Raw genomic sequence first — 25,568 nt, 5'->3', positions numbered from 1 at the left:
GTATGTTGGCGACCTTGCGTGATGACAAGCACTGTGAATAAACAAACACAACTGTTCTGTGCGAAGCGAGTGACGCGTGCAGTTTGAGAAGGTGAAAGCAGTTTCAATGTCAGTGCCGTATCATCACGAGAGACCAAACTCAAATACACGCATGTCTCAATACCACGCTTCAGGCTCATGATAGAACGCCGGCGCCTGTAAGGCGCTGACATAATCCATGTAACGATGGACAGGATTTTGCGAGGTATAATGAAGTACAGAGCGACTGACCGGAAAACAATGGTAGAACAGTTTCAGAGAGTCAGGGATAATCCAGAGGCATGTATTCTTACAACTGAATACACTTGTCTTTTAAAATGCAGCCTCAGTAACGCTAGAATTTTTTTTTTTGATTGTAGCCCAAAGCAGTATTTTTTACTTGCATGGACAGCCGAATGATTCCAACGCGCTTCACCGAGACAAATATCGGCGACATGTTTGTTGGTAAGGTAATTTAATTCTGCCAGACTCTTTAATAAGGTATTTTTATTTTAACAGACATTCGTGTACAAGTGGAACAGTAAATTAAAACGCTCATTTTTATGTCATTACTCACAATACTATAAGACTACCATCTGAATTATAATACGCATTTATTAATGTGTAATATTGTGAAAGCTATGAGGGGCTGACTATTTCTGGTCAAGCTCAAGTTGGCCTGTCTTTCATATTCATTCATTGCTTTTACATTGTATTCAGTAGAACTCCTCAGGAAGGAGATCTTCAAGCATGCTGAATGATGTAAAATATGAATTTAGAGCTACAGGTACTCTACTATATGTACTCTCTCTCCCTGTGGTCTAGTGAAAAACAAGATACATCGGTATATTTCTTGTGCATGACACTATATTATATAGTCAGTGTGATGACTTGTATCTATCGGTTGTGTTCAGGCAGTATGCTGTCCTTGTGGGTGATAAAGTGGAGAGACTATAAAATTTCTACTGGAAATAGCATGTGTATTGAATATTATGATAATGTCATTGTGGTCTGATAAGTGATGTCACCAGCTGCACTATTGTTTTCTTGTTTTGTTCAGTTTGTGGTGAGACTGAGTTGTAGTATAGCCTGAGGTCTAAGTTATGTAACTTAATGATGTGATTGTGAATTAACTCTGCCCCCCTCCTTTTTCTTTTTTGTAAAAGTTGTGTTGACAGGCTGTAGTGCAGCCAGAAGTTTTGATTAGATTGGAAGGTTGTACATTGGCTGAGAGTTGGCAACAAAAGTCTTCAGACAGGTTTTCTTTTTAATTGTTTGATATGTTTGAAGCAGTTAAAACAAGAGTAATCGTACCAAAACTTCCTGTATCAATGGAGTTCTGTTAGTTGTTGGTTTTTGTTTTGGCAATGTTTTCACATTAGTGACATTTCTTGAGATTTGTATAACATTCTGTCTGTTGATGCATTATCATGTTGTATACTGGTCTTGTCCCTCATTCTTCTGTTTTGGACAAAGGAAGGAAGATCAGGGTTTACTGTCCTGTCAGTCATGGTGTCATTAGATGGAGCAAAAACTCAGAACATTTGGAAAATTCAGAGAGCTTTGAAAAGATAGACATCCTGTTCGTATCTGAGCACCAGATAATCTCTCACAAAATATTACATTCCAGCAGCTTACTCATGCAGAAATAATGTCAGAAAAGGAGGAGTTTTTTCATATAGGCTATAAAGAGATGTTCAGAAACTTTGCAATGAAGTGGATTTTGTAGTGATCGGCACACAGAAGTATGTACTTGTGGATTAATACTGAAAAACAGTTCAGTTTTAATTGTTACTGTATATAGATCCCTCCCTTTGAAATTACTGTATATAGATCTCTCCCTTTGAAACTTTTAGCTGTTTGGGGAATCTGGATTTCATACTGTGCTACTTCTGGCAGTAGCAAGCAATTAATAGTCATTGGTGACTTATCTACATCCACATCCATACTCCGCAAGCCACCTGACGGTGTGTGGCGGAGGGTACCCTGACTACCTCTATCGGTTCTCCCTTCTATTCCAGTCTCGTATTGTTAGTGGAAAGGAGGATTGTCGGTATGCCTCTGTGTGGGCTCTAATCTCTCTGATTTTATCCTCATGGTCTCTTCGCGAGATATATGTAGGAGGGAGCAATATACTGCTTGACTCTTCGGTGAAGGTATGTTCTCGAAACTTTAACAAAAGCCCGTACCGAGCTACTGAGCGTCTCTCCTGCAGAGTCTTCCACTGGAGTTTATCTATCATCTCCGTACTGCTTTCGCAATTACTAAATGATCCTGTAACGAAGCGTGCTGCTCTCCGTTGGATCTTCTCTATCTCTTCTATCAACCCTACCTGGTGCGGATCCCACACTGCTGAGCAGTATTCAAGCATTGGGCGAACAAGCGTACTGTAACCTACTTCCTTTGTTGTCGGATTGCATTTCCTTAGGATTCTTCCAATGAATCTCAGTCTGGCATCTGCTTTACCGATGATCAACTTTATATGATCATTCCATTTTAAATCACTCCTAATGAGTACTCCCAGATAATTTATGGAATTAACTGCTTCCAGTTGCTGACCTGCTATTTTGTAGCTAAATGATAAGGGTCCTATCTTTCTATGTATTCGCATCACATTACACTTGTCTACATTGAGATTCAATTGCCATTCCGTGCACCATGCGTCAATTCGCTGCAGATCCTCCTCCATTTCAGGACAATTTTCCATTGTTGCAACCTCTCGATACACCACAGCATCATCTGCAAAAAGCCTCAGTGAACTTCCGATGTCATCCACCAGGTCATTTATGTATATTGTGAATAGCAACGGTCATATGACACTCCCCTGCGGCACACCTGAAATCACTCTTACTTCGGAAGACTTCTCTCCATTGAGAATGACATGCTGCATTCTGTTATCTAGGAACTCCTCAATCCAATCACACAATTGATCTGATAGTCCGTATGCTCTTACTTTTTTCATTAAACGACTGTGGGGAACTGTGTCAAACGCCTTGCGGAAGTCAAGAAACACGGCATCTACCTGTGAACCCGTGTCTAAGGCCCTCTGAGTCTCGGGGACGAATAGCGCGAGCTGGGTTTCACACGACCGTCTTTTTTGAAACCCATGCTGATTCCTACAGAGTAGATTTCTAGTCTCCAGAAAAGTCATTATACTCGAACATAATACGTATTCCAAAATTCTACAACTGATCGACGTTAGAGATATAGGTCTATAGTTCTGCACATCTGTTCGACGTCCCTTCTTGAAAACGGTGATGACCGTGCCCTTTTCCAATCCTTTGGAACGCTTCGCTCTTCTAGAGACCTACGGTACACCGCTGCAAGAAGGGGGGCAAGTTCCTTCGCGTACTGTGTAAAATCGAACTGGTATTCCATCAGGACCAGTGGCCTTTCCTCTTTTGAGTGATTTTAATTGTTTCTCTATCCCTCTGTCGTCTACTTCGATATCTATCTTTTGTCAACTGTGCGACAATCTAGAGAAGGAAGCACAGTGCAGTCTTCCTCTGTGAAACAGCTTTGGAAGAAGACATTTAGTAATTCGGCCTTTAGTCTGTCATCCTCTGTTTCAGTACCATTTTGGTCACAGAGTGTCTGGACATTTTGTTTTGATCCACCTACCACTTTGACATAGGACCAAAATTTCTTAGGATTTTCTGCCAAGTCAGTACATAGAACTTTACTTTCGAATTCATTGAAAGGCTCTCGCATAGCCCTCCTCACACTGCATTTCGCTTCGCGTAATTTTTGTTTGTCTGCAAGGCTTTGGCTATGTTTATGTTTGCTGTGAAGTTCCCTTTGCTTCCGCAGCAGTTTTCTAACTCGGTTGTTGTACCATGGTGGCTCTTTCCCATCTCTTACGACCTTGCTTATAAATGTTCTCAAAGGAAAAAAGACCTGAAAATATTATTTGGACCTTACAATTTGATCTTACTAATTAAGGTTCCAACGTGGGTGGGTAAACACAGTAGAACCCCTAACTGATATTGTTTTCTTAGATGGAACTGAAAGCAAGAAAATAACTGTTACCCTGTAACAAATCTTCCTCAGATCATGATACACAGTTAATTAGAATAAATAATATATTGCCTTATCCATTACAGTCGGAGGAAGGCAATGGCAAACCACCTCCACTACGACCTTGCCTAGTATGGCGGTGTGGGTCTCCTGCATTGTTCCCCTATGCTCTGTCAAGGAGTATGGGACTTCATCATCATCATTATAGTATAGGCACTCCTCAGTGGAAATAAATTACAATAATTTATGACACCATGACAAATGTTTTTTAAACATAGTTGCAAGAGATGACCTAGTATGAAATTTATAATGAACCAAATGGTAAAGTAAAATTTAATCTATTCTATGATAAACTGAAAATAGCATTCACCAAAAGCTAATCAGAAAGGACATTAACTAGCCTTGAAAAAATAAGGCCATGGACTACTAGAGGGATTAAAGTACCTTACAGTCTACTCTCTGTGAATAGCACCAAGGGGGGCCACCAAGTTAAACGTTTCCATACGATGGACAGATCACCATCAACAGTGTCATATGCCCTCACTTCATGAGACACTGCTGAGAGGTTCAGTATTTAAAAAAGGACATTGGCACAAAGTCTAATGATTAGGATCTTTACTCAAGTCATTCCATGTCAAATCAACACACTTTAAAAAAAAAATTTAACTCACCCTCTTAGATTTTGCTGAAAGTTGGTATACTTACAGTGAGTGCTGAAGCTAAAAAAATACCAAATTTCAATTTTTTACCTCAAACCATTCCTGAAATATGGTCATGTAAACTTTTCAAAAACTGGACAAAAATGTGTGAATGGACTTTTTTAAAATTGCCCTAGGAGCTGTCCTAATTGAGCTAGAGAACAGGGAAAGGTGTCATTTTGCATGCTCTTTCCAGTGATAGACATAAACTTTTTGTTGCTCCTGAAACTTCTTTGTCAGATACTGATGAATCCGTTCTTGAAAATCTTAAAAGAAACTTTAAAAATTCTATAAGTAGAGAAAAAAACTAATGATTCTTACAAGTTTGCCTGAAAAGCGGAGTGTCAGGAAAATAATGAGGGAATTTAATGCTCCTAATTACATTTTTAGGCAGTCCAAAAAAATTTTTTAAAGAGAGAGGATTCATGGAAGGTCCAAACCCAAAACCAAGGAAGTGTTTACCAACAGAAACTGTCAAAACTGTACATTCATTTTATGTAAATGATGAAGTTAGCAGGGCAATGCCAGGTATTAAAGATTGTGTGACAATTACAGAAGCAAGTGGAAATAAAACAAAAATATCAAAAAGACTTATTTTGTGGAACATTAAAGAAGCTTACATGCATTTTAAAGACAAGTTTCCTAACATAAAAATAGGTTTCTCTAAATCTGCTGTGTTGTGACCAAAGCATTGTGTAGTAGCTGGCCAGAGTAGCACACACACACACACACACACACACACACACACACACTGTCTGTGTGTGCACAACTCATCAAAACTTAAAATTAATGATAGAAAATGTCAAACTAAATACAGTAACAAACAGCAGCTTAAAAATTATAAGCAGTGCATTGCAAAAATGCTTTGCAACCCATCATCAGTTGATTGGAACATGGGAAACTGTGAATACTGCCCAGGAGAAACTGTCATACGTAAAATTTTAAGACTCTTTTCATGAAAACTTAATTGAACAAGTTCAGTTCCGACAGTGGATGTCAGTTGACCGATGTAATCTGGAAATTGTTCAGAAAACTTCTGAAGAATTCATAGATTTAGTATGTAGTAAGATGTTGACTTTGATTCGGCATGACTTCATTGCCAAGCAACAACGAACATTCCTTAACTCCACAAGAGAAAACCTTATGGAATATGAATTTGTTGTCATATGTGATTTTTCAGAAAATTATAGTATAGTTCTACAGGATGAAGCTCAGAGTTTCCACTGGACAAGACAACAGATTACCATTCATCCTTTTGTTATATATTACGAACAGGAAGGCAAAATTGAGCATATGAGCTTTGTCATTGTTTCTGATTGCCTGGAGCACAATACAACTGTGGTTTACACCTTTCAAAAGAAGCTAATTTCATATGTAACAAATAAATTTCAAAAGACTCCAAAAAAGATATACTATTATTCTGATGGTTCTGTCGCTCAGTATAAAAATAAGAAAAACTTCCTGAACCTTCACCTTCATGAGGAAGACTTCAACATAAAAAAGCTGAGTGGCACTTTTCAGCCACAGCACATGGGAAAGGGCCTTGTGATGGAGTAGGGAGTCCAGTAAAGAGACTGGCAGCTCATGCAAGTTTGCAAAGGCCATACCAAAATCAGATCCAAACTGCAGTAGATAATATCACAAATGTTGATTTTTGAATATTGCACTCAAGAGGACTACGCTGCTTCAGAAATAGTCTTAAAAAGCTGACTTGAAGGGGAATTGACAATCAAAGTAACACACGAATTTCACGCTTTCATTCCCAACACTACATCAAAATTAATAGTCAAATACTTCTCAGGTGATATGCAGAGTTGAGAGAGGGAAGTAACTACATCACCAGACAAACTGAAGTTACAAGATGTATCAGGCTATGTCACCACTGTATATGGCAGAAACTGGTGGCTTGGGTACATTTTAGAAAAAAACGAAGAACTTGATGAACTGAAAATAACTTTTCTTCATCCACATGGACCAGCTAAGTCATTCTCTTATCCTGCACATGCAGGTGTCCTGTGGGTGTCAGTTGTGGATGTTCTCACAAAAGTGAATCCATTTACTCCGACAGGGAGAACATACATTCTTAATGAAGGTGATGTAAACCAAACCCAGTCAGCTTTATTAAAATGTAATATGTGAAGTTCCAAGACAATTTATTGGGAAACTGCCTTCAACTCAAAACTTCATTTTCTTCTCAGGTTAGTGTTAATGTGTATTTTATAGAAAGTTGTTTCAAAATTATTGTTAGTACCCATTGTGTTAAATTTAGCTATGTACAGATACCTGTTACTCAAAAACAAGAGTCATTCCAAGGGAAATCAACACACCTATTTTACCTCACCCTCTTAGATTTTGCTGAACATTGGTATACTTATAGTGGGCACTGAGACTAAGAAAAATACCAAATTTCAATTTTTTATCTCAAACCATTCCTGAAATGTGGCTATGTAAACTTCTCAAAAAACCAGCCAAAAATGTGTGAATGGACTTTTTTTAAATTGGCCTAGGAGCTGCCCTAATTGAGCAAGAGAACTGGGTAAGGTGTCATTTTGCATGCTCTTTCCAGGGATATACAAAAAAATAGTTTCAAATTAATAACCCTTTTCAAAATACTAGTTAATATTTTGATTTAATTTTTTTACAAAAAGTACATAATTGAAAAATTTTCAAATTATTTCCATAACTACTTCATACTATTGTAAATCAATGGCAAAATTTTGTTTTGACAGTTTCTGTTGGTAAACACTTTCCTGGTTTGGGGTTTGGACCTTCCATGAATCCTTTTTCTTTCAAAATTTTTTTTGAACTGCCAAACAATGTAATTATGAGCATTATAGTTTCTTTTAAGATTTTCAAGAACGGATTCATCAGAAACGCTATCTGACGGAGAAGTTTCAGGAGCAACAAAAAGTTTACGTGCCATTGATGAGATTTTCTTCACTTTTGTTTTGGTGTAACACCTAGATGTTAATTTTCTCTTGTCAATTGGGGACTCACCTAGTTTTTGAAGTGTTGTGTTAAATGTTTTAAAGCTACTGAAGTTGGAGTGAAGTCAGGGTCTTGGTCTCAGATGATTATCTCTGATCCAGAAGATTCTTCTTCAACACTTTCATCACTGATGGGCTCTGGTGTATTTTTCAATTTGGTTACATCTTTCCTACATTTATCACAAATCTTGGCACCACTTGGTATTTTAGGAAAATGATTTGGACATCCGTGTTGTGACATATCTCAGTTTTTTTTCTGTCTCTAACAAAATGATTTGACTTCTTCAATGGATTACAACACTGCACTCTTATAGCACTGCACTTTTTACTTGGTTCCATATTTATACAAAAACCACTTATAAACTGCCTTTCAATGTATAGATTTACTTGAAAATGAACTATTAAATATAATAGATACAGACTGGTCAACACAGAGGTAACAATTGATTTGCACTAAAACCACAAATCACAATAATGATGTAGACACACAAAGCCTTAGAAGGTAACAATGCAGACTACATCATCTCAACAATGGCTCCAGTCTCTGAATTATTGTGCAGACATCAAGCCCTATGTATACAGTCCTCTACTGGCGTACTACCTTAAAGGTCAATTTGGTCAAACTATGGCCGTAAATGAAAAACAAGAGTGCGGATTTTTTTTTTTTTTTTTTTTTTTTTTTAAATAATGAACCCATCATCATCTCATATTTATATTTTGCCATGTGATTTACAACAGTATGAAGTAGTTATGGAAATATTTTCAAAATTTTCAATTATGTACTTTTTGTAAAAAAAATAAATGAAAATATTAATTAGTATTTTGAATAAGGTTATTAATTATAAGCTATGTTTTTTTTCTGTCGCTGGAAAGAGCATGCAAAATGCTGCAAAATGACACCTTTCTCAGTTCTCTCTCTCAATTAGGACAGCTCCTAGGATAGTTAAGTCCATTCACACATTTTGACTGGTTTTTGAAAAGTTTACATAGCCATATTTCAGGAATGGATTGAGATAAAAAAATTGAAATTTGGTATTTTTATTAGTCTCAGTGCCACTATAAGTCTACCAACTTTCAGAAAAATCTAAGAGGGTGAGGTAAAATAGTTGTGTTGATTTGACATGGAATGACTCACTCCACCTCCTCTCCTTCCCTTGCTGGCCAGGTTGAGCACCACTGCACAAGTATGTGTTAGTGACCACAGTACGGAGGTGGGTTATGGAATGTAGTGAAATGGGAGACAGGACAACAAGCCACAGAACAGGATATCATCCCTATTGAACTGAATGGAAGGGTTGTAAATGACGACTCTCAGATAGCAAATATATTCAGTACTAATTTCTTGAATATAGTGGAAGCACAGGGAGAAAAATAACAGCAGTATGTTGAAAAATCAACTCTGATAGGATTCCAGTTGTATGAATGTGTCACTAACTTCTCATTCTGTAATTAAGAAAAATATTCAGTCTCTCAAAAATAAAAACACATCTGATTTTGATGGTGTTTCCAATAGAGTACTAAAGATTTTTCCCCATTAAGCTCTGTCTTATATGAAATGTGTAATGTTTCACTAGCTTGAGGCATTTTTCCAGAGATTGGAATAAGCCATTGTCAAACCCCTCCATAAGAAAAGTGATACTAGAGATGTCAATAACTGCTGATGTGTTTCACTGCTGACATTATTTTCCAAAATTTTTGAGAAGGTGATGTATTCTAGAATAGTATCTCACCTGTTCAACAATAATATCCTCAACAAATTCTGTTTTGGGTTTCAGAACTGAGAATGCTATTTACATGTTCACTCGCCAAATTTTACAAGCGTTAAATAATAAATAGCACCAATTGGTATTTTCTGTGACCCCTCTATGACATTTTACCATGTGAATCGTATGTGCTATCGTGTGGTTTTTTGCACAGTATTGATGTAGATGTAGATAAATTGAAGTTTTGTGGGAATGATGGTACATCCAACCAGTGCATGATGTCATATCTAATCAAAAGAATGCAGATAGCTATATTCCATAATTCTGCCAATGTAGCCTGGGGACATTGTTCTGACTAAGGGGAAATCGTGTATGGGGTTTCCCAAGGCTCAGCTTAGGCTCACTATTGTTCCTCATACATTTATTTATTTATCTATTTATCTATTTGTCCTTTGACTCATTTTTGTACAAGACATGCACATTGTGATGCTCAAATATACAACTGATGTTGGACAATTCATAGCATGATGTGATAGTTTGATGATATTAGGTGATGTGATGGGAATGTACAGACATGATTTTACATAGTTATTAATTATTTTAATTGCATTTCTTTCTCACATACATACAAAATGCCTGCCGTGTTGGCATTATTAAAGTAGAGTACACAGTTTGCATGTTTATAGGTGGCATAAACAAAAAACTATTTTACATTACTGATTACTTTTTGCACAAAATTCATTTCTGCAATTGATTTCATATATATTTCACACATGTGGACCAAAAATTCAGATACTATGTAAAAGCAATGATCAGGCAGAAATATTTTTCAGAGTCTTAATAAGCAAAAGCAGAGTCTACCTGTTCCTTATTTCTGCTTTCAGTTGTAGTATAATTGGATGCCTTGGTTAAATGGTGACTTTTTGAAGGTGGAGGTACACATATTTGTTATTTATATTGTACCATGAACATTCACATTTTTGTTGAGTTTAGTAAAATTACTTTTTTACAAACTTACATGTTCCTAAAATGTAGAGACTGCCAAGAGAATGAGTGAACTTTGGGCAAGAGATCTGTAGCTGTCAGTTGGCTTTGCCTTGTTAATTATTCTCACAGCTGTCTTCTGGCTGAGGAGAATGTCTTTGCTGTGTCTCCCCTGAATGTGATACCATACTGCAGTACACTATGAAATTGCACATAGAAAGGCATAGCGCACTTGGTTCAGTTTACAGTTCATTTTGTTCATGTGTGTTTCCCACTTTAATGCATCCTAGACCCACAGGCCTAAAAAATCTTGCTTCTGATGTGGGGAATGTTAAAGAGCCATGTAGTTGTATGTTGTTGTTGTGGTCTTCAGTCCTGAGACTGGTTTGATGCAGCTCTCCATGCAACTCTATCCTGTGCAGGCTTCTTCATCTCCCAGTACCTACTGTAACCTACATCCTTCTGAATCTGCTTAGTGTATTCATTTCTTGGTCTCCCTCTACGATTTTTACCCTCCGTGGTGCCCTCCAATACTAAATGGGTGATCCCTTGATGCCTCAGAACATGTTCTACCAACTGATCCCTTCTTCTAGCCAAGTTGTGCCACAAATTTCTCTTCTCTCCAATTCTATTCAATACCTCCTCATTAGTTAAGTGATCTACCCATCTACTCTTCAGCATTCTTCTGTAGCACCACATTTCGAAAGCTTCTATTCTCTTCTTGTCCAAACTATTTATCGTCCATGTTTCACTTCCATACATGGCTGCACTCCATACAAATACTTTCAGAAACGACTTCCTGACACTTAAATCTATACTCGATGTTAACAAATTTCTCTTGTTCAGAAACGCTTTCCTTGCCATTGCCAGTCTGCATTTTATATCCTATCTACTTCGTTCATCATCAGTTATTTTGCTCCCCAAATAGCAAAACTCCTTTACTACTTTAAGAGTCTCATTTCCTAATCAAATTCCCTAAGTAGTTGCATATTAGGCATAAATTTTGTGGTTATCAGGCAGAAGTTTAGGAAGTTTCTTTTCTTTGTATTGACCATCAGATTACTTCTGTCAAACCAACTTCTGATACCACATGACCGCAGTTTGTCGAGTAGTGACGTCAAATGCCTTTGATAAATCTAGGAAGGTCTCAGCTACATTTTGTATTTTGTCTAGAGCATCTGTGGTGGGATATATGTACTTATATTTTCCTGTTGTTGTGGATTTAGTTTTCCTGACACCTTGCTGGGCATCTGAGAGGATTTCGTTCTTTTCCAGAAAGTTTATTAATCTGTGATAGCTTAGTCTCTTCAGAAGCTTACCAAACACGTGTAACAGTGATATAGATCTGTAGTTTCCCACATTACTTTTCTCACCCTTCTTAAAGATTGGGACAGCTTTCGCCACTTTCATGCAATCAAGAAATATACCTGTCTTCAGCAATGATTTGTACCCATTAGAGAGGAGGCAGCTATTTTATTTATGCAGTTTCATGTGAGTTTGTGACCTTGTTTCCCACATTTGCACCAATAATGTATGTTTTCCTGCAGTATTTGATTGAGTGGCCAATGTCATAGACTTTTAGCATTGCACAACAGATGCATAGTCCTTAGCTGCAAGTTAACTTTGAAGATGGTCTTTTGCATACTTTATGAAGTATAGATTTTACCAGTAATTTACTGCAGTACTAAACACTTCAGATGTATGTGGCTATCTGTAACAACTTGCTCATGAAGAAAAGCCATCTAAACTTAGAACCGTTTCATGCGGTGACTGTCGCGGTGGCCATCTTCTGTGGAAATCAAAATATACTAGACAGTAATGATATTAAAACAAGATATAATTCTGGTGCTGGCAATAATTTCTTTGTGTGGTATATGTTGTGCTAGGTGCTTGGTACCATTTGCAGCAGTACTGTTTTTTCCTAACTTTGTCTAAGTGTGAGCGTAGGTCTAAAAATCAAGCTAATGGGTGAAGTTGTAATTCAGTTCTGCCCCTGTTGTTTATACTGGGTTAGTTTTTCATATTGATAGTTAAAGATAGATATCAGGTAATAGGTCACAATCCATACAAGTTGAGGTTTGTGTGTGTGTGTGTGTGTGTGTGTGTGTGTGTGTGTGTGTGTGTGTGTGTGTGTGAGAGAGAGAGAGAGAGAGAGAGAGAGAGAGAGAGAGAGAGAGAGAGATTATTCCTTCCTTCCGTCATTCATTTGTTTGTTCATCCATCATGTTCCATATCCTATCAAATGGAGAACCATCATAGATGTGGAATGAGTCATGATTTACTTTAATGTAAGACAATGACATTGTAGAAACTGAATATAACAGTAACCTGTCATTAAACTGCTTAAAGCTATTCACACTTCAGTGACCCAAATTTAATCATGTAACTTCGTAAAAAAGCTGCTGCTTCCTTAGTTTTACTGCATAGTTGATGTTTATCTGCTGTTAGGGATATTATATTTATTTGATTACACTGGTGTGTTTCAAAGAAAAATTTTTTTGTACAACTGTAAGTGCTAGATTAAGGAAAGGCAAACCTACGTTTCTACCACTTGTAGATTAGAGAAAGCTTTTGACAATGTTGACTGGAATACTCTCTTTCAAATTCTGAAGGTGGCAGGGGTAAAATACAGGGACTGAAAGGCTATTTACAATTTGTACAGAAACCAGGTGGCAGTTAGAAGAGTCGAGGGGCATGAGAGGGAAGCAGTGGTTGGGAAGAGAGTGAGACAGGCTTGTAGCCTATCCCCCACATTATGCAATCTGTATATTGAGCAAGCAGTAAAGGAAACAAAAGAAAAATTTGGAGTAGGTATTAAAATCCATGGAGAAGAAATAAAAACTTTGAGGTACGCCGATGACATTGTAACTCTGTCAGAGACAGCAAAGGACTTGGAAGAGCTGTTGAATGGAATGGACAGTGTCTTGAAAGGAGGATATAAGATGAACATCAACAAAAGCAAAATGAGGATAATGGAATGTAGTAGAGTTAACTTGGGTGATGCTGAGGGAATTAGATTAGGAAATGAGACACTTAAAGTAGTAAAGGAGTTTTGCTATTTAGGAAGTAAAATAACTGATGATGGTCGAAGTAGAGAGGATATAAAATGTAGACTGGCAATGGCAAGGAAAGTGTTTCTGAAGAAGAGAAATTTGTTAACATCGAGTATAGATTTAAGTGTCAGGATGTCGTTTCTGAAAGTATTTGTATAGAGTGTAGCCATGTATGGAAGTGAAACATGGACGATAAATAGTTTAGTCAAGAAGAGAATAGAAGCTTTCGAAATGTGGTGCTACAGAAGAATGCTGAAAATTAGATGGGTAGATAACATAACTAATGGGGAGGTATTGAATAGGATTGGGGAGAAGAGAAGTTTGTGGCACAACTTGACTAGAAGAAGGGATCGGTTGGTAGGACATGTTATGAGGCATCAAGGGATCACCAATTTAGTATTGGAGGGCAGCATGGAGGGTAAAAGTCGTAGAGGGAGACCAAGAAATGAATACACAAAGCAGATTCAGAAGGATGTAGGTTGCAGTAGGTACTGGGAGATGAAGAAGCTTGCACAGGATAGAGTAGCATAGAGAGCTGCATCAAACCAGTCTCAGAACTGAAGACCACAACAACAAGTGTTGAGTCCTATTTACAGTATAATACTACTTGTAATTCAGCTTCATAACGAACACTGCTACTTGTCATCTAGTTAACAGAACTTCTCGCTCCCTGAATTCAGGAACTCAGATATTTATGGAGAGAGTGGCTAGTGAGTTATGTTTATAATTTCTGTTTGAGTTGTTAAGGATTTTGGATTTCTGGAATTATACCAAATATTTGAGCCTTTTGTGGCCACTTGATGATATATTATGTGTTGGCTTTCATTTTGGAATTTTTGACCAATGTTCATTTAATGATCTTTCCGGCCCAGCATTTCACCAGCACCAATGGAAGGATGACAAAGACTGAACCTCTGTTGTTGGTGTTAGGCTGAAGTAGAGACTACATCCAGAGATTATATGTTCCCGTTGCTCCAACACCTGAAGGCCTTTTCCAAGGGACTTTTCACCGATCATTTCCACTGTTGTTCTTCACTTGTTACCTGCAACAGTCAGTTACTCCAGTACAGAAATCAAGGGTCCTTTTATCTTGAGGCTTTCTTCTTTCTTGTTAAAAGTTTCTCAATTTGTCCCACCCTGCAGTATTGTTTATGATAATAATCTTGGTAAGGTGGATCATCTGGTCATTCAGACAAGGCACTGTCCACGTCTATGCAGTAAGCGGTATATTCCAGGCATTGCAACTGTATCATTTTTGCCATCTGCTGGTACTAACCATTCTCTGATTTTCTTGGAGACAATCTTTAACACCTCAGATATGAGATCCAGCATGTGAAATGAATTTTGAGGGACAATGGTTGTACCTCAAATTATATAACAAGTGTCACAGAACCTAACACATGGTGTAGTGACATATCAAAAGAAGAAATGTTAGATGTGGCTTTCTGCCACAGAGTGACAAACTTGGCCATGTATTCCACAGAGCATAAAGACTATGTACAAACCAATCAAGAAGAGCAGTGTATGTCTCAAATTGGCAAACTACCAAGTGGACCAACTCAGTGTTGAGAATATACTGCGCACTGTTCATGTGTTAAAGTCCTTGTTGGAATGAACAAATGGCCCACCAGTATTGAGATCATCGAAAATAAATATCAGCTATGGTGGAGCTCGCTCAGTGAGAGAGCAACCAGGAATAACATTCACTGACAAGGAAGTTCTTGCTGTGGAGAAGTGCCACTACAACTGTTTGTCGAGGAAAGCCATTGAAATGCATAAGCATGGCAATAGTTGCAGTAAGAAAGAAGGGCTCCTCAAGGCAAAGTGATCCTATATTCCTCTGCTGCAGCAACTGACTGTTTGCAGGTAACAAGGGGAGAGTTACAGCAGTAACAACGAGGCCCTCAGACATTGGTGAAAGTGAAGGTGACATCCAACTGAGGGCTCTACTACAGTATGTCACAAGCCATGGTGACTGAATCTTTGGCAATGTCATCCACTTGTGCTGATGAAATGCCAGGAAAGTTCTTGCTTTATGTCACACAAGAACTTGGTGAATGTAATACCACCAGAGTACATAACTCCATTCTGGATCATGGTGTATAATATAGTTAAACTGAAACTGTTTATTATTATCAGCAACAGAAACCATAGTTTTTCCCTTATTCTTGTTGTTGTTGTGGTCTTCAGTCCTGAGACTGGTTTGATGCAGCTCTCCATGCTACTCTATCCTGTGCAAGCTTCTTCATCTCCCAGTACCTACTGCAACCTACATCCTTTTGAATCTGCTTAGTGTACTCATCTCTCGGTCTCCCTCTACGATTTTTACCCTCCACACTGCCCTCCAATGCTAAATTTGTGATCCCTTGATGCCTCAAAACATGTCCTACCAACCGATCCCTTCTTCTAGTCAAGTTGTGCCACAAACTTCTCTTCTCCCCAATCCTATTCAATACCTCCTCATTAGTTACGTGATCTATCCACCTTATCTTCAGTATTCTTCTGTAGCACCACATTTCGAAAGCTTCTATTCTCTTCTTGTCCAAACTAGTTATCGTCCATGTTTCACTTCCATACATGGCTACACTCCAAACAAATATTTTCAGAAATGACTTCCTGACACTTAAATCTATATTCGATGTTAACAAATTTCTCTTCTTCAGAAACGCTTTCCTTGCCATTGCCAGTCTACATTTTATATCCTCTCTACTTCGACCATCATCAGTTATTTTGCTCCCCAAATAGCAAAACTCCTTTACTACTTTAAGTGTCTCATTTCCTAATCTTAATTCCCTCAGCATCACCCGATTTAATTGGACTACATTCCATTATCCTCGTTTTGCTTTTGTTAATGTTCATCTTATATCCTCCTTTCAAGACACTGTCCATTCCGTTCAACTGCTCTTCCAAGTCCTTTGCCGTCTGTGACAGAATTAGAATGTCATCGGCGAACCTCAAAGTTTTTACTTCGTCTCCATGAATTTTAATACCTACTCCAAATTTTTCTTTTGTTTCCTTTACTGCTTGCTCAATATACAGATTGAATAACATCGGGGAGAGGCTACAACCCTGTCTCACTCCTTTCCCAACCACTGCTTCCCTTTCATGCCCCTCGACTCTTATGACTGCCATCTGGTTTCTGTACAAATTGTAAATAGCCTTTCGCTCCCTGTATTTTACCCCTGCCACCTTTAGAATTTGAAAAAGAGTATTCCAGTCAACATTGTCAAAAGCTTTCTCTAAGTCTACAAATGCTAGAAACGTAGGTTTGCCTTTTCTTAATCTTTCTTCTAAGATAAGTCGTAAGGTCAGTATTGCCTCACGTGTTCCAACATTTCGACGGAATCCAAACTGATCGTCCCCGAGGTCCGCATCTATCAGTTTTTCCATTCGTCTGTAAAGAATTCGCGTTAGTATTTTGCAGCTGTGACTTATTAAACTGATAGTTCGGTAATTTTCACATCTGTCAGCACCTGCTTTCTTTAGGATTGGAATTATTATATTCTTCTTGAAGTCTGAGGGTATTTGGCCTGTCTCATACATCTTGCTCACCAGCTGGTAGAGTTTTGTCATGACTGGCTCTCCCAAGGCCGTCAGTAGTTCTAATGGAATGTTGTCTACTCCGGGGGCCTTGTTCCGACTCAGGTCTTTCAGTGCTCTGTCAAACTCTTCACGCAATATCGTATCACCCATTTCGTCTTCATCTACATCCTCTTCCATTTCCATAATATTGTCCTCAAGTACATCACCCTTGTATAAACCTTCTATATACTCCTTCCACCTTTCTGCCTTCCCTTCTTTGCTTAGAACTGGGTTGCCATCTGAGCTCTTGATACTCATACACGTGGTTCTCTTCTCTCCAAAGGTCTCTTTAATTTTCCTGTAGGCAGTATCTATCTTACCCCTAGTGAGATAAGCCTCTACATCCTTACATTTATCCTCTAGCCATCCCTGTTTAGCCATTTTGCACTTCCTCTCGATCTCATTTTTGAGACGTTTGTATTCCTTTTTGCCTGCTTCATTTACTGCATTTTTATATTTTCTCCTTTCATCAATTAAATTCAATATTTCTTCTGTTACCCAAGGATTTCTAGCAGCCCTCGTCTTTTTACCTACTTTATCCTCTGCTGCCTTCATTACTTCATCCCTCAGAGCTACCCATTCTTCTTCTACTGTATTTCTTTCCCCTATTCCTGTCAATTGTTCCCTTATGCTCTCCCTGAAACTCTGTACAACCTCTGGTTCTTTCAGTTTATCCAGGTCCCATCTCCTTAATTTCCCACATTTTTGCAGTTTCTTCAGTTTTAATCTACAGGTCATAACCAATAGATTGTGGTCAGAGTCCACATCTGCCCCTGGAAATGTCTTACAATTTAAAACCTGGTTTCTAAATCTCTGTCTTACCATTATATAATCTATCTGATACCTTTTAGTATCTCCAGGGTTCTTCCACGTATACAACCTTCTTTCATGATTCTTAAACCATGTGTTACCTATGACTAAGTTGTGCTCTGTACAAAATTCTACTAGGCGGCTTCCTCTTTCATTTCTTAGCCCCAATCCATATTCACCTACTATGTTTCCTTCTCTCCCTTTTCCTACACTCGAATTCCAGTCACCCATTACTATTAAATTTTCGTCTCCCTTCACTATCTGAATAGTTTCTTTTATTTCGTCGTACATTTCTTCAATTTCTTCGTCATCTGCAGAGCTAGTTGGCATATAAACTTGTACTACTGTAGTAGGTGTGGGCTTCGTATCTATCTTGGCCACAATAATGCGTTCACTATGCTGTTTGTAGTAGCTTACCCGCATTCCTATTTTCCTATTCATTATTAAACCTACTCCTGCATTACCCCTATTTGATTTTGTGTTTATAACCCTGTAATCACCTGACCAGAAGTCTTGTTCCTCCTGCCACCGAACTTCACTAATTCCCACTATATCTAACTTTAACCTATCCATTTCCCTTTTTAAATTTTCTAACCTACCTGCCCGATTAAGGGATCTGACATTCCACGCTCCGATCCGTAGAACGCCAGTTTTCTTTCTCCTGATAACGACATCCTCCTGAGTAGTCCCCGCCCGGAGATCCGAATGGGGGACTATTTTACCTCCGGAATATTTTACCCAAGAGGATGCCATCATCATTTAATCATACAGTAAAGCTGCATGTCCTCGGGAAAAATTACGGCTGTAGTTTCCCCTTGCTTTCAGCCGTTCGCAGTACCAGCACAGCAAGGCCGTTTTGGTTATTCTTGGAGTGTTTAATTTTTTGAGCACAGTATTTGAGCTCCGCCCCTCCCACTGCCCACACCTTAATGAAAGAGTGAGGAATCTGATAATTTTGCTTGTGGAGTTTTTAATCTTGGCTACTGCTGGTTCTTTTAATTATGTAGAGCTCTCTATTCTTAACAAAAGATTCTCTGATCCTAGGAGTTACTAACCTCCTATTCTTGATTATGTTGAATTATGCCCTTAATATGGTTTCAGGGGAAAATGAGTCAGAGCTGTAGAAAAATGTTTAAGGTAGAATTTCAGTTTACATCAGAAATATCTATTTTATAAATTTCTTTCCAGCATATGTCCCGTAATCTATATTACAAAGTGACTATCCCGGAACCCAGAACCAGTTGCAGTTTGCCTACCTAATGGCTTACCAGGACAACAGAAATTTGATTTTCAATATTTTGCATAATTATTGCCTGAATTTAAAAATTTAAATTGCTGTCTTAATCTGTTCATTAAGATATGTAATCTTATGTTAGAAGTTTAACGCAGTAAGACAGATATTACAGTTAGAAATTGTGTGTTTGTCTTGAGGTGGCATAACTGGTGGTGCACAAATACCCAGACTGTATTCATCTGTTATTTTAGAATGATAGCTCTTAGCAACTTCCAACAAACTTTATGCATTGTTTCAAATTGTTAAGAGACATTTTCTTGCTAACACTCCACAGAAAATGATGAAAGGAAAAAAGTTTGACTTACCACATTTTTGTTGTTCGTACAGCAAAACTTCAGCATCTGATACTATGTTTAATTTATTACTTCCATATCACCCGCCGTATTCGCAAGATAGTTTTCAGACAGTCTTTGCATATGCCACTGAAATGGTGCCTGCAAATTATTTCATTGTACAACACACAGTTCAGGACAGATGATGTGATAAACATTGAGATGCATGAGAAATGTGCTTTTGCTTGAAATGGAATGCAAATTTCCCAGACTATGTTCATCCAGTGTTTCATGATGACTCCAATAAACTTTAAGCATATTTTCAAACCTTTTCTTTACTTACTTTCTTAACGTTAAATATTTGTAAAATAATTAGGTGTTTGAATCTATTTTATATATGGCTGTTCAATTCTTTAAGGAACTGGTGGTTTGCTTGTTTCTCTCTCTAAACGCTGTGATGAAGTCAAGACAAACTGAGTGGTTTTTTTATGTTGTGGATTCACCAGAATTGAAACTTATTTGTTTTCAGTCCGGAATGCTGGTAATGTGATACCAAATTCACAGAATTTTCCAGAGGAAGTTACAACTACTGAACCAGCAGCATTGGAACTTGGTTGTGTTATAAATGACATCAGGCATGTTATAGTATGTGGTCACTCAGATTGCAAGGTTAGTTCATTTAAATTTATTGATAGTTAATCATGAATAGTAAGGTTTTGATAACTGTGTGAAATACATCGTTCTAATTTTACACATCCAGTTGTGCTTTTCATGTAGGATAAAATTAAGTACTTGAATTAAACTCGGAGGAGAACTGTAAATTTAAAGTTAATTTTGGTACTCTTATTGTGTACATAAACATTCTGAAACAACTTTTTGTGATGTAGCAAAGAATTCTACAGAGTGCTATGTTTCCCTGTTGTGTACAAGACAGTTGGCAAAGTTGTACCATGTTGGACTCGGATATCAAAGACACATAAACTTGTCAGCTTAATGTAAGTTCTTCCTCAACTAATTTGTGCAAAAGGTGTGATCATACCATGCATGTACTTGACTGCCCAATGTCCTATTTGACTTTTTTCTCTCTGATATTGAACACAACTCTGTAATGACATGTGGTGTGTTACTAATCTAAATTTGAAATTGTAACCATTATGAAAATGACTGGATGGAAAGTAAGTAAAATAACTTCTAAACTAATTATAAGAAATGTCTCATGAAGATTTGACGAGATTTTTTTAAAAAATCCCTTGTCTAGCTTTATTTACTAGTGACAGTATTATGAAAAGGATAGATCACAACTCACTACATAGTGGAAGCGTTGAGTCGCAAACAGGTGCAGTGAAAAGACTGCCAGAGTCGAGTCGCAGACAGGTGCAGTGAAAAGACTGTCGGAAATTTAAGCTTTCGGGAAAAAGTCCTCAGCCATGTGTGTGAGAAAGTTGTGCTTGTCTGAATGCATGCATGTTCTATTTCCACAGAAGGACCTCTGTATGAAAGCTTAAATGTTTACTATTCTTTTGTGTCTGTTTGTGACTTAGAACCTCCTGTATATGGCAAGTAATGATCTATTCTTTTCATAATATTGCAGTTATTCCATCCGGGACTTTCTGTTGTTTGATTATTTACTAGTAGTATGATTTTAATTCTCTCTTTGTTATTTATTTTTGTCTGGTTGGTTTTATAAGGCAATGAATTTGCTGCATCGTCTGAAGTGTGAAGAATTCTCATCAAGGGATAATAGGCTTATATCACCTCTTCGTGCATGGCTTATTGCCCATGCCAATGCATCACTTAAGAAATTTGAAAAGTTGGAGACTGGAGGATTTCACCAACCATTGTTATTTCAAGCTGAGACACCCATGCGCAAATTTGTGGCATATATTGACCCTGATAACAAATTCAGTATTGAAGACAAGCTGTCACAGGTGTGTAGTGTGGTTTCATTATTCATGTGAACAACTTTAATTTAGATGTGTGGTTTTAAGCGATACAAATTAATTTGGTAGGGTATCAAAGTAATAAACTGGTTATTTTAGAAATGGATTTTGTAGAAAGTCTGATGACTGTATTCAGTCATCATATTTGTGACAAACTGTGCTCACTTAGTTAGGATTCTGTTTAGTTTTAATCTGTATTTTAGTATTTTATCATGACTCAAAAGCAGACTGTTATTGATATTTGATAAATCCTTTACTTTTCCAGTAAAAATGTTTTGTGTGAATCAGTTGCCAGACACCTGCCGTTATTTGTCTTTATTGACTGTTCCCAGCTAAACTTAGGTTTCAAATGCATATGTGTACTGGGAAGGTTATAACGGTTTCTGTGAAATGTTTAAAATTGGAAAAAAAAGAATCTGTTGTCCTCTTCGTCATAGATGTCGTCAAAAAGTGATTAGAAAAATACATCAGTCCTTGAAATGGAAGTAATAATGCAAAGTGACAGGTTTGATGATGTACTCCATAACAATTCCTAATTACTGATCATCAATAAGCACAAACAAAGACCGTAATTTAAGTACAGCCATTGTTTTTGATAACTGATAGTAATCAGCGTCGTCCTCATTTAACTTTCATTCTAATTCTTCATTGTTAACAATTTGTAATATCACACAAGAATTCTTTTTAAATGTTTTTGCTTTGAATTGCACAGTATTTACATTTGCTAGTGACTAGATAATTCACTTGAACAATTTTTCTACTTTAGGTCAATTGTCTCCAGCAACTACAGAACATCGCAAGTTACGGGTTCCTCAAGAAACGTTTGGAAACACATCAGTTGCACATACATGCACTGTGGTTTGATATATACACAGGTGACATCTATTATTTTAGTCGGCAAAACAAACGTTTTGTGGAAATAAATGAGCATACTGTCATGGGACTAATAAAAGAAGTGAATAGGTACTACTCATAATGGCCATCGTACTATACTTCAGTGAGAGTTTATCTTTGTGAAATTGCTGTGTATAATGTTATACAATGACTGCACATTGTTAAACAGATTTACTTGGTGTTAGGCTAACATCTGATGTGTGGAAAAGGATCTGGGAAAGATTTCTCAAAACGCATACATTATTGTCTAATTCTTGGACGAGAATGAACATTGTATGTGATACCATCATTTTGGGGATACTAATATAATTACATGTCATCTTCTGTATGACATTTAAGTAAAAACTGATTGCTGTACTTGTAAAATCAGTAAAAGTGTACTTAGGGTGTACCTGGTTCTTCCACTGTGTGCCACAGTTGATAAAAAATGGTGTGATGGATGAAGAGGTTTAAATGGCTCTGAGCACTATGGGACTTAACTTCTGAGGTCATCAGTCCCCTAGAACTTAGAACTACTAAAACCTAACTAACCTAGAACATCACACACATTGATGCCCCAGGCAGGATTCGAACCTGCTACCGTAGTGGTCGCGCAGTTCCGGACTGGAGTGCCTAGAACTGTTCGGCCACTCCGGCCGGCTGGATGATGAGGAGTGAACTGACAGATTGTGAGTTGGTTGCTGGTAGTAGCTCAGAATGCCCATTCTTAATTTCTTAGGGTTTGTAAATGTAATGAGTTGGTATTGTGTTCTGTGAATTATTAGGATGTAGATGCAAGTGCTACTCTGAGATGAAGAGTTTGGCACAGAAGAGGAATTTATGACTGGTGGCATTAAACTGGTCAGAAGACTGATGACTCAAAAAGTTAACTTTAACCTCATCATTAGAATTTTCGGCAAAACTTGGAATTAAGACACACATGTAGGTTATTGCAATGATGGGCTTATATTTTGGGCTACACTTTTCATTAATCTGTTGTGACAGTTATGTTTTTTCTGTTGAGATTTGTTGGCTTCACCAACTCACAACATTCCTGCCCAACCTATACCTGGCATTGTGCCACAGATCAACTTGTCAACATATTCAGTTTTCTGCTCACTCTCCATGTCAAAAACAAATGTAGTCAATTTGCATCTTCTGCTGAAAGAAAAAATTAGATTCAGTGATTCTCACTGTCTATCTTATACTGTCCCCCAGTTGGCTGCCACTGACAGGAACACATTGCCAATAGCAGCATGCAGTGGAAGAGCCTTCTACACTGGAAGTGCATTTTAGCCACAAAATCTTTTGTGGGCGCTGTACACTGAGTTGTTACCAGTATATGTTATGTAAATAGTACTTTGTTACATATGGAACATAATAAATCAACTTCCAGTTCTGATTACGTGCATTAATAAGACTTGGTACTGACATTTTAAATGAATTTTCAATATTGAATAAGAAATTTTGTAACAAAAATAGGAAGTATTACATAAGAAATTTTGTAACAAAAATAGTCATGAATAAATCTGAAAGCACATAATACTAGAAAATATTGAATAAAATTTCACGATGCATGAAAAATCATTAATTTATTGAAGATGCAAGGTGGGTTTTAATTATATTTGCTCATGTGGAGTGCACTATACATTTGTTTCATTTGCAATGAATCCATGCCGCGGCATCAAAGAAATTAGTGTTTAGAACCTCCTGTGAGTTAAAACTTTATGCAGGGTCAGAGCTCAAATGTTGAACATTGCCTTTCTTCCTGTCCATTACTGTTTTTAGGCATGATTCATGACATAGTGTCAGCTTCAATTCTGCAATACCTTTCTCCTTGTTTCCAAACTCCACAGATGCTCCCCTGCATATTCTGGTTTATTATGATTTGCGGATGTATGGTATAGGCAAAACCTAGGGGTTGCTTCCAGATGGAGTTTTTCAGCCTTCAGCTGAGTGTGGGCTGTATTGAAACTTCCTGGCAGATTTAAACTGAGTGTTGGTGTGGAATTTAAACCTGGAAACTGGCTTATTGCAGAGAATGCTGTTACTGACTGAGCCATTTAGGCATAAACCCCTACTCACTTTTGTGACATTCAGAAAGTGGAGGAGAGGTACTGAATAACTCAAAAGCAGTGCATACAAAGGATAAGGTTGCAAGATCTTACCCAGATTTTTTGTCTGCCTGGAAGGTTTAAGGTAGAAAGACTTGTAGTCACTTCAAATAATGCTGAAAGCACACAATCAAAGGAACAAATAGTGGGAGGAGCAGTACTTTTAATCTGAAGAGAGACTTCTTTAGAAAATATTTAGGGATATTGATGAAATAAACCTTTATCTCTACCAGTTTCAATAAAGATTTATTCCCATCAGCAGCTTATGGTGGTTCATAAATATAACTTTTTTTAGAAATATTTACAAGATGTGTGGGCACCTACTGCCAAAACTATACCTCTAACTTTCTATGTGTGGTCCACTTCTGTGAATTATTTTGACCAATAATTTGTCTCGGAGCATTCAGAAAGTTCTACCAATGATGCCTGCCGATTTATAATTCCAATTATGTATGCCAGTTTATAGCTGTAGAATGTAAACATTTCATGACAAAAAATGTCGCACTTATTAAAATATTCCATACTACTGTGCCACTTGTAAATGAATGTCTTGGAGGAACTGTGTTTCATCCCCATAAAAGAATAGAAGCTATGAGCCTTCTTGAAGATATCCTCAGCAAGATGAGAACAAAACATTGTTTTTTTTTTTTTTTTTCAAGAAATTCATTAACCCTGGCATAACAGTCTGGAATATTTTAATAAGGGGGGTTACAATACATTAGTCATATCTGTCAACCCTACAGACAAGGGTCTCTGTGATGTAAAAAGATGTCATGCATGTATATTTAAAGTGCAGTACAACGAATGGCTTAACATTATGAAATATTATTGTACAGAACAACATAAAATTAATTTTAAGTGTTTTGGTGAAGATAATCTACGACACAGTCGAAGAAACTGTCCAATACAAAGTTCTTTAATTCTGTCTTAAACTACAACACCTTACCAATGGAGCCTAAGACATTTAATATACCCTGACAGATTACTGAATACATGTGTATCCATGTAGTGGACTCCTTTCTGTACTAATGTTAAGCACTTAGAGCTCGAGTTTGGTCCTAGTCTTATATTCATGCTGTATTCCATCATTGAGTGAAGGCCTTAATGAATATATGAAACAAAAGCCAAAATACTTAAATATTCTTGTACGATGAGTTTCTTCAAAAACTGGTTCTCTAATTCATCAGTAAATGGAAACATGCAGAATAAATTAGTTTATTCAT

At 37.4% G+C, this 25,568-nt stretch overlaps 1 protein-coding gene across 1 annotated transcript; it reads left to right on the top strand.

Moving 5' to 3' along the window:
• Position 1: 1 nt before the first annotated feature.
• LOC126330268 (beta carbonic anhydrase 1) lies at positions 2-23,774 on the top strand. The gene is made up of 5 exons (XM_049996344.1): positions 2-318; positions 399-483; positions 19,948-20,087; positions 21,107-21,346; positions 22,125-23,774. The coding sequence occupies exons 1-5, from the start codon at positions 226-228 to the stop codon at positions 22,332-22,334; spliced, it is 768 nt and encodes a 255-aa protein (XP_049852301.1). The 5' UTR covers positions 2-225; the 3' UTR covers positions 22,335-23,774.
• Positions 23,775-25,568: the final 1,794 nt, after the last annotated feature.

The sequence above is a fragment of the Schistocerca gregaria genome, chromosome 2, assembly GCF_023897955.1.
Source record: "Schistocerca gregaria isolate iqSchGreg1 chromosome 2, iqSchGreg1.2, whole genome shotgun sequence".
NCBI classification, from domain to species: domain Eukaryota; kingdom Metazoa; phylum Arthropoda; class Insecta; order Orthoptera; family Acrididae; genus Schistocerca; species Schistocerca gregaria.
Note: the sequence above shows the minus strand (reverse complement) of the source record. Positions and strands in the feature narration are given on the sequence as shown.